The 9,488-nt window shown below is 40.3% G+C and overlaps 1 protein-coding gene across 1 annotated transcript in view; it reads left to right on the forward strand.

Moving 5' to 3' along the window:
- Positions 1-8,723, forward strand: part of ZCWPW2 (zinc finger CW-type and PWWP domain containing 2) — a 104,488-nt gene extending 95,765 nt beyond the window's left edge. The window contains exon 8 of the mRNA XM_050938520.1: positions 8,550-8,723. Within this exon, the coding sequence (XP_050794477.1) occupies positions 8,550-8,723 (174 nt within the window). The remainder of the gene's footprint in view (positions 1-8,549) is intronic.
- The last annotated feature ends 765 nt before the right edge of the window (positions 8,724-9,488 follow it).

The following is a 9,488-nucleotide window of genomic DNA, read 5'->3' on the forward strand; positions in this document are numbered from 1 at the left end:
TTTTTCTCCTTTCTAAGGTAAACAATCACAGTCTTTTCAATCTCTGTTCTTGACAGACCTAGATCATTTTTGTCACTCTTCTCTGAATTCCCTCTAATTCTGCAATATCCTTTTTGAAATGGATAAGGCTGCACCATATATTTATATAAAGGCATTATAATATTCTTTGTGTTATTCACCATTCTGATCCTTATCCTAACATCTTGTTAGATTTATTGACCACAGATGCATGTTGAGTAAAAGTATTCATTGAGCTGTCTATAATGACACTTTCTTGACTTGATACAGTTAACTTAGAACCCTGAAAGGTGTATCAATTATTTAAAATTTCCCCTCTAATATTCATTATTTTGCATTTATCAACATTGAACTTCATTTACCAGTGGTTCTAAAAGCATTTTGACCTAAAACATTGTGCAGCATATGGGGCCAAAACTCAGGGGGAAAAGAAAGCACAGGAAAGGGGAGTCTTTCATACTGTACTCACTCACATAAAGAATACAGGTGAAAGGGTTAGATCTAAAATGCTGAATTTGTGAAATCACAATCATTTCTGTGGCAGCAGATTGTGTTATGACAAACAAAATAGATTTCACGGTAGGATCTAGAACAAGGTAAACCAAGTTGGGAAGGAGAAAATTTTCATTTAACCTTCACCCCTCATTTTTCAACATGGAAAGCTCCATCAAAATTTTAATAACATTAAGAAGAGAAAATATTAACTAAATACATTGCTTCCTCTGTAAATGTTCTTTTCTTTCCAGTTTTCCCTGAACTGCCTTTTACTGAATACAAAATTTGTACCCAAAAGGAAAGAGGATTGGTTATATGATGAGCCTGTCAAATGAGTATCTGATAGAAGTATTGAAGCTATATTCTCCAGTAAATAATAATGTATATCTGAGCTTTTGGCATAAGTCTTCAAGAGTAGCATAAGAGCATCTTATTCAAATTACTTAAAATTTTATTATAAAAAAATTAAGCTACATTCCTCAGACTATGTTCATGCTTCCTGAGAATGAGTTCGCGAATGCAACAGTATGAGGAAAGGTCACTTAAAATTTGTTTAGAACGTTGGCCACTCCTTGAATGCCTCTCTGATGAAACTGGAATAGGTCAGCGTTAGTGGAAGGCTCTCCTACCTTCCTCTCAAGTCCTACACTCATTTATCCAATGTTTTAATATTCTCTTAAAATGAAAAATGGGCTATAGAATTATCATTTTGTTTATTGACCTTCAGCATCTTACAGAATGCTGTCCAGCATTATAAATGTGCTACATTCCACAAATCAGAGGCCTCTCTTGTTCTTGCCCATTCCAGAATCTCTCATCCAATGATGTTTTAATATCATTCTGTTCCTGCTATAGTTTTGTGACATCAGTTTGTGTAGCATACAAGAAAATTTTGCATTTTGTTTAGCCTCCCAGTCTACAATTTTAAAAGATAAGAAACAATTACCATGACTAAAGAGTTTCAAAGCATTTAAACATTTTTATGACAATCAGCATTTATGAGTCTAATAGTAGTACTAGTGGTGCATATCATGCTTAAATCTCACTGGAAGTGTGGAACCCTGAGTTGGGGCTATAAACAAAACAAATGTCCATTCTGCTTTTAACACTGGTTGAAAAATCTTAAAAAGCAATGGCTTGAAATTATATACAAAATATTAAAATTAGTTGTAGGATTGTTTAATATTTGAAGCATGGTGAAAACTTGATTTCATTGAAATGTTATACTGTCTGTACTACAAAATTGTCACTTTGTAGCAAGATGAATGTCACTGAGAGTGGACTCAGATATGCCCATTATAATTTTGGAAATGACATGAGTGCTTTCCAAATCATTCAGTTAGAAATGGGAGAAGGTGAGGGTGGATAGCTTCTACCTGTGGAACAAAGTGTCCAACCCCTTGACACTACAGATACCTTGAAATCCATATAAATCTCAGGACACCCTCAGGGGACAGGAACATCTGAGCTTGTCTTCTGTTCCTTTGGCTTCCCGTTCCCAATGGCAGCTCCACTCCTTCGCAGTGTACTGTCACCCAATTTAGGAGTATGAGGAAGGAGCTCCTGTCTTATTACAAATCCATCTGATTCCCAAGGACTATGTCATATACACAAACAGTTGTTCTCACTTTGGGGGTTGGGTCCATAAATTCAGTAGTAATGGGTTCTCCAGTCTCCATTTTATCAGTAGCAGAGTCAGATGGTTTGATGGTCAGGCTCACTCTTCAGATAACTTCTTCCACTTAAGAACCCATCCAGAATTTTCTCTGCCTCCACAAGTGAAACAGGTGAAGAGTTAGGACATCTGTAATTTGGCCAAAGCAGCAAAAAGTCCTGTGGCACCTTCTAGACTAACAGATGTTTTGGAGCATGAGCTTTCATGGGTGAATAGCCACTTCGTCGGATGCATGCAGTGGGTATTCACCCACGAAAGCTCATGCTCCAAAACGTCTGTTAGTCTATTAGGTGCCACAGTACTCTTTGCTGCTTTTACAGATCCAGACTAATACGGCTACTCCTCTGATACTTGTAATTTTTTTCTTTTTCCTGTTTTTCTAGGTTATTTTTCCCTCGGCTCTCTGCATTTTTTTACTTTGTACAGAGTTAATGTCTTTTTAAAGGCAATTAAAATTTACCTCACAGAGCTCCAATCTCTCCCCACAAATTATCCCTGATATTGCCTGAAAAAGCTTTAAAGAAGGGTTAGGACAAGGGCTGAGAGTATTGAAGGGGAAAAGTTTCTTTTGTTCCTCCAAACTTGGTGCTACCAGGATTGAAAAGCAGGCTGTTGGGCTGCCTCATAAGATAGTGTGGTGGTAGCCACAGGCAAATTGAGGGCCCCAGTAAGACAAGGCACTGAAGAAAGTGCCACAGAATGCCAAAGCCCAATCTCTGGCTCCTGACATGGACCAGGCCGCATTGCCAGGTATCTCGCCCCAGAAGTGTGCACTGCAGAAGCCACCTGGAGCTGAAAACAGCCAAGGACACTAGGGCTCAATCTGCAGCCAATGATGCAAACTAGGCCCCATTGTTGGGTGAATTATGAAGGCCCTAGGAGTGCCAGTTAACAGAACTGGTGCATGGTAAAAGTGCGGGACCCCAGTCACCTTCACTCCATCCCTCCCCTCCACTAGCCAAAGGATCATGCCAGGGGCCTATGAGTGTTGCAAGGACCTCCCTTTGTCCCTGCCAGTGGGTGTGCTGTGGCCAGGACATTCCCTCTGTTCCTTAGGGGTCTCAAAAACCACTGGCAGCAAAAATTAGTATTCCCACCTCTGTGTCCTCTTCCCTTTGTAGAGGGGTTGCAGTGGCCACAGGCTGACATTTTGAATAGGCTCTGGGCCTGCCTTCTTGGTAGCCATCTTAGAGTCTCTTCAGTGAAAAAGTGTAGGCTTAGGCTGTCCTTAGCAGACTCTTATGACTCCAAATCCTCAGCCCTCTCTCTTGCTACTCCTCACTCTGGAGTTAGGGTCACACATGCAGATATAAAACAAAGAAATCCTAGAAGATCCCCAGAACTATTGTTCCCTGCACGTTTTTTCAAGTCTATTCTGTGTAAGGCTGTTACTCTTGTTGGGATGTCTCCCATGAGCACTCGGCCATCAGAGATTAAAAAGGGGACGAGGATGAGGCTAAAGAGACAGAATATACCTGAAAATATTTTCTAGTGGGCTCAAAACTGACCTTTACAAGCCCATTCTGGCAGACCTGCCTAAGGCTCAATGGATGGAATGGTAAACTCAGCAAAGATAAAGCATCTGATTTAGAACAAAAGTTCTGTTCAAAACTTGCATTAATAGAATCAGCTCTCTGCAGAGACTATGCAGCAGTTTCAGCAGCCCTGAAAGCCTCAGTGGAGGCCACTTTTTTCAGCAAAGTCATACTTGCTTATACTGTGTCCCTACTCTCTGACATTCCTGAAAAGGGACAAGGGGATGGGATCCTCCTTAAAAAGAATTTCCCTAAATCTGCTCTAGTTTCAGGTGCCTCACTTGATGCTTTCAGGTCCTCCACCTGATCCAGGATATCCATGGTGGTCGCAAGAAGGCATCTATGGCTATGGACATGGAAGGCAGATATTTCTGAAAGACAGGTTTTTCGTAGCAAACCCATACTCTGGAGAGAAATTTGGCAGAGGGACCAATAGAAAAAGCAACCTCCAAAGCACAGGACAAAAACAAAATCTCTCTTCTATTTTAACGCCCATTAGAGAAATTTTAAGCTGTTTTTCTAAGGTAGGCAGCCTTTTCGGGGTTATGATGCTTCATATAGGTGGTGGCAGAGGAGAGATATTCTCTAAGAATAGGTGGAGGAAAACCAGGCCCATTAAACCCAGAGATGACTCTAAAAAAGTAGATTCACTTCCACAAGTTCAAAATAGACCCCATTCATGTCCACCAGGGCAACTATAATCTAGGGTGATATTGTAACCTCTGTGGATCAGAAGTAGGTGTATCTCCACATTCTCTTTCTTGCGGCCACAGACAGTATTTTAGGTTTCCTTATGGTACTCTGCACACGGAGTACAAAAGCCCTTCTTTTTGGCATTGACACTGCCCTCAGGGTAATCATGGGTGCTGAGGGTAATAGGGGAATCTTTATGTCAGCAAGGGGTATATCTGTACACTTTTTCTCACTGACATTCTGATAAGAGCTCCCTTCCTATAGAAATCAGTCAGAGACACTCAACTGACAGTACATATTCTTCAACAACATGCATTTATAATCAGTTTGGAGAAAAGCCAGCTCATCCCTAGACAGAACACCTAGGGGTTTGGCTGGACACCACACTCTGCAGAGACATTCTCTCCAGTAAAAGACAAGCATGGATTGTGGAGCAAATATAAAACATTCTTCCTTGTCTGTGTTCCCTCATGAAAGTCTTACTATGACTTCTAGTCATCTTAATTTCATGCCTACTCTCGTGGCAAAATTTCATTTCAGGTGCCCACAGTACTACCTACTGAGCTTTCCTACTCGTATTCACAATTCCAACTCACACACTGTAAGACAGGGGTTCTCAAACTGGGGGTCAGGACCCCTCAGGGGGTCACAAAGTTATTACATGGGAGGTTGTGAGCTGTCAGCCTCCACCCCAAATTCTGCCTTGCATCCAGCATTTATAATGGTGTTAAATATACAAAAAATGTTTTTAATGTATAAGGGGCGTTCACACTCAGAGGCTTGCTGTGTGAAAGGGGTCACCAGTACAAAAGTCTGAGAACTACTGCTATAAGATTTCCCTCCACAGTAAAAGGTCCCTCAGATGGTGGTTACATCTGACAAGATTCACAGACAATATCCACTTGGCAGAACCACTGAGAGACACCACAATGATGGATGCTAGCTTGGAAGGATGTGGAGCTTACACATCTCAACATGATACAAGGGCAGGGGTCACAGATGGAATCTCAGTACATCATAAACTGCTTCAAAGTGCAGGCAATTCACCTAGTCCTTCAGGCACTCCTACCCCACTTAAATTCCAGAAATATACTTGTATTCACAGTCAGCACAAATGCCATAGCATATATAAATGAGTGGGGGGCACAAGGTTTGACCGCATATCCCAGACCTTTAGGAAATCAACATCGGATCTCTTTGCATCCAGCTCAATTCCAAGACGAACAACTTCTGTGCCAGGAGGGGAGATTGTCGCCCCAGGGAAATTGATTCTTTCTCCTAGGTAAGGCAAAGGGCTCTTCTATATGCATTACCTCTTTTTTCTATGATAATATGCCCCATCTAACAGGTATGCAGACAACAGTGGAGAGGTCAGTGACCCTCCACTAACATTACAATCCATGCTGGATCTACTGTCATGGGACCATCTGTTCCATTGTTACCTGACATCCCAACTTGACTGCCTGGTTATTGAGAGGTCACCTTAAAACAGAAAAAAACAAGCAAACAAAATCTATCAAATTCTCAAACTAAAATACTCCAGTGACAGAGTTTCAGTCATACTGAAGTCCAGAAGGTTTTCCACCAGCTCTTAGTATGCAATAATATGGAGAAGATTTGATTTTTGGTGCTCATCAAAAGGATACGCAGCAGGATCAACACTGGTTAAATTGCTCCTAGAACTTCTTACAGGAAGGCTGGTCTCAGGGGCATCTGTACAACTCACTTGCATCTCAAGCATTGGTTATAGGCTTAGTGCTGACTGCCCAGGGTCAACCTATCTGACCCCATCACCAACACATAAAACAAATAAATTATCAATGCTCCTGCCCTTATCATACCTCCTTCCATTCAAGGGTAGGTCCACAGGATCTTTTCTAATATTAAATGCTTTTGAGGTAATTGGGTGTCAATTTTTGACCCACTCTCCGAAGGGTCACTATATTTCCTGGCAATTAAAGTCACCTTTCTAGTGGCCATAACACCCACATGAAGGATATCAGAGCTGAGAGCCTTCTCTGTCCTCCCTCAAAATTATGTTTTTTCAATAATGAAAGGGTGATTTGACAGACAGATCCATCATCCATTCCTGAAATAATTTCCTTCTTCTAATCCCAGGAGATTTCACTCTCCTCTTTTTGCCCAAATCCAGACCATCCAAAAGAAAGAGTTTGGCACATCTTAGATGTCTAGAAGGCAAATTAAGATGTGTGGTTTACAGTACAAAATCCTTTAGTGAAGCTTCCACTTTGTTCATTGTAAAATACCACATAGCTAAGCTTCCAGGTCCTCCACAGCAAGGTACATTGGAAGGGGGGAGATTTTCCAAGGAATGTAAAGTTAAGGGTAATCTCTCTCATTCAAGTTTAAAGCCCATTCCAAGAAGGCAATGGCAGCTTCATGAGCCATTCAGTCCAGTGCACCATATGGACAATTTTGCAGGGCAGCAATCTTGGGTATCCCTGCAAATGTTGGCTAATTTCTGTAAAATGAATAGACTTCAGATGGGTGAAGCAGACTTTTGTAGAAGGATTTTCTAAGCCGTAGCTCATTCTTAGCCAACCCAACAATTGGTAGTGATGGGGGTGGGTTGGTAGTACTGCTAAAAAATTGGATGACTATTGAATTTATGAACCCATCTCTCAAAGTGAGAATGAAAAAAATTTGTCTCACCTGGAAATTTTTGTTCTGGATAGGGGGATAGGTCTATGAATTCATCCCACCCTGTATTTTTTCATCTCCTTCTTTCAGGAGGTTATTGCTCAGTAATGTTGCATTGTTTTCTTTCCTTTTTAGGGAAAGCTGATGGATAACAGTATTCTTATGTTAAATCAATGACCCTTGGGGTTATCTCAGTTAATGTGTTTTTGTCAGGTTATACAGTTATAATATATGGATATATACTTATCTCATAGAACTAGAAGGGACCCTGAGAGGTCATCAAGTCCAGCCCCCTGCCTTCACTAGCAGGACCAAGTACTGATTTTTCCCCAGATCCCTAAGTGGCCCACTCAAGGATTGAGTTCACAACCCTGGGTTTAGCAAGCCAATGTGCAAACCACGGAGCTATCCCTCCCTTCCCCCTGCTTAGATGCTGATCAGATTTTTTTGCTACTGTTAATATGTGAAAGTGTGTTATTCAGATTCGATAGCAGCTTTGGAAGCAACTCTCTGGTGGGGCTATTCAGTGGGAGGAGTTATCTGAAGAGTCAACTCGGTCAATCAAAATACCTGACTCCACCTCCTATAGCAGGGAGACTGTAGAACCCATCACTGTTGAATTTATGGACCCATATCTCTACCCAGAATTAAATTTTCTAGGTAAGTAAGACAAATTTTCTCACTAAACCAGTCTACCTCTTTAGTTCCCTCTTAAGAACCATAGTGCCTAAGACTTAGAAAGGCTTCTGTATCTGGAGTTGAGGAGAATACTGCAGAGGCAGTGCCTTGACACATACATTCATTTGAGGGTCTTTGTCCATAGTTTGATAATCTACAGGTTGCATAGTGAAGAGTAGCTTTTCTTCCCTTTGGTTTGAGATACATTTCACAGTATTCTTGGTAGAAAGTGGTTCTTACATTTAAGCTTCACATATTAAGATCTCAGTAAAATGGCAATATAATAGAAGAGATTTTGGTTTATTAAGGGCACATCTACAGGAGGACTTACACTTACTGCTGTAGATTTACACCACTGTGAGTGGCAGTGTAAATCTACAGTGCTCCAACATGTCTTGCACTATGTGTCCATGGGCACTAAAAGCTTCAAGTGTGTTGATGTGCTGTGGTTTGAAACAGCAGTAAATCAAAGTGCACTAGGGAATTTTTAGTGTGCATCAGTAGGGTCCACACGGACAGTTAGTGCATGGCCTATTGGAAGTGCTGTAGATTTATACCTCAGCTTACCGCTTATTGCTCATATAAACATACCACTATATTCCTCCAGATGCTTTATGTTTACCAAAAAGTATGTTCAGGCAAATTCACACTTTAACTGCTTGTGATGAGAGTTTTACATATATTTGGACTATGGATTGTTGACATGTTGAGTGAACTTGATAACAAGGAATATTACTTAATGTTGTTTTTAAATTTAATGTAATGCATCTAGAGAATGCATATTTGCTTTTCAGGTAACGAAATGCAGCACAGAGAGTACTGAAGGAAGTCCAATGGAAAACTACACCCAAGAGGATTGTATTATTATGGATGGGATAGCTTTCAGGGCTGGGGAGTGTATTGAGAACATAACCAACAAGTTTAAAGAAATAGATTCTTTAATGGCTGAATTCCAAGATAGTTTGTAGCACTTTAAAAAAAAAAAAGAAAAAGGAACCTCTCTATCCACTTTTCCATTTAGTCATAGATTATTAAGTGAATAATTTGCATAGTTACAAAGGCAGTTATTTTAATTTAATGTTAAATGTTACCTGATAACATTGTTAACAAAACTAAAGTATATTTTCAAGTTGATAGGAGAGATTTAAAAGTAAATACTCATTTATAATTTTGTTGTTATTTACATGGAATATTTTATTAAGGCTTGAAACAAATTGTAAATAACTGAAAACTAGATTTAAAAATAAAAGCAAATAAGCTTGTTGTAGTGATTCTGAACACATCTTGAATTCTGGAGGGATTCTGGCAAGATGGTGGATCTTCAGATGTTCAGAAGTTGATTAAAGTAAATCCTCTAGTAGTCATAAGTTTATATGGCTGAAATGCAATTTAACTACATACCTTTCTCTAATATGAAACATTGATGGAGTTTGTTAGTCGTTTGATCCACCTGTGCAATTCCCATTGGGTTCTATTCAGCTCAAATTCACCTCTGGGTAACCTGCCTGGAGGCTGCATACCATTCCTAAGAATACTTCCTTCTTCTTTGAGTGGCATCTGGATATTCACACTTGTGAATCAAGGAGCCTGCACCCTGAGAGTCCACAGCCTTCTTGAAAGCAGTGTTTGTTGGGGCCAGTTGCATCTCTTAACCTGGAGAATTCTGAGGACATAAAAGGGGAAATGGCCCCAGTTGTTTCTCCATTCCTTTCTAACCACTGTAGGTACAGGAA

The sequence above is a fragment of the Gopherus flavomarginatus genome, chromosome 2 (assembly GCF_025201925.1).
Source record: "Gopherus flavomarginatus isolate rGopFla2 chromosome 2, rGopFla2.mat.asm, whole genome shotgun sequence".
Lineage (NCBI taxonomy): Eukaryota > Metazoa > Chordata > Testudines > Testudinidae > Gopherus > Gopherus flavomarginatus.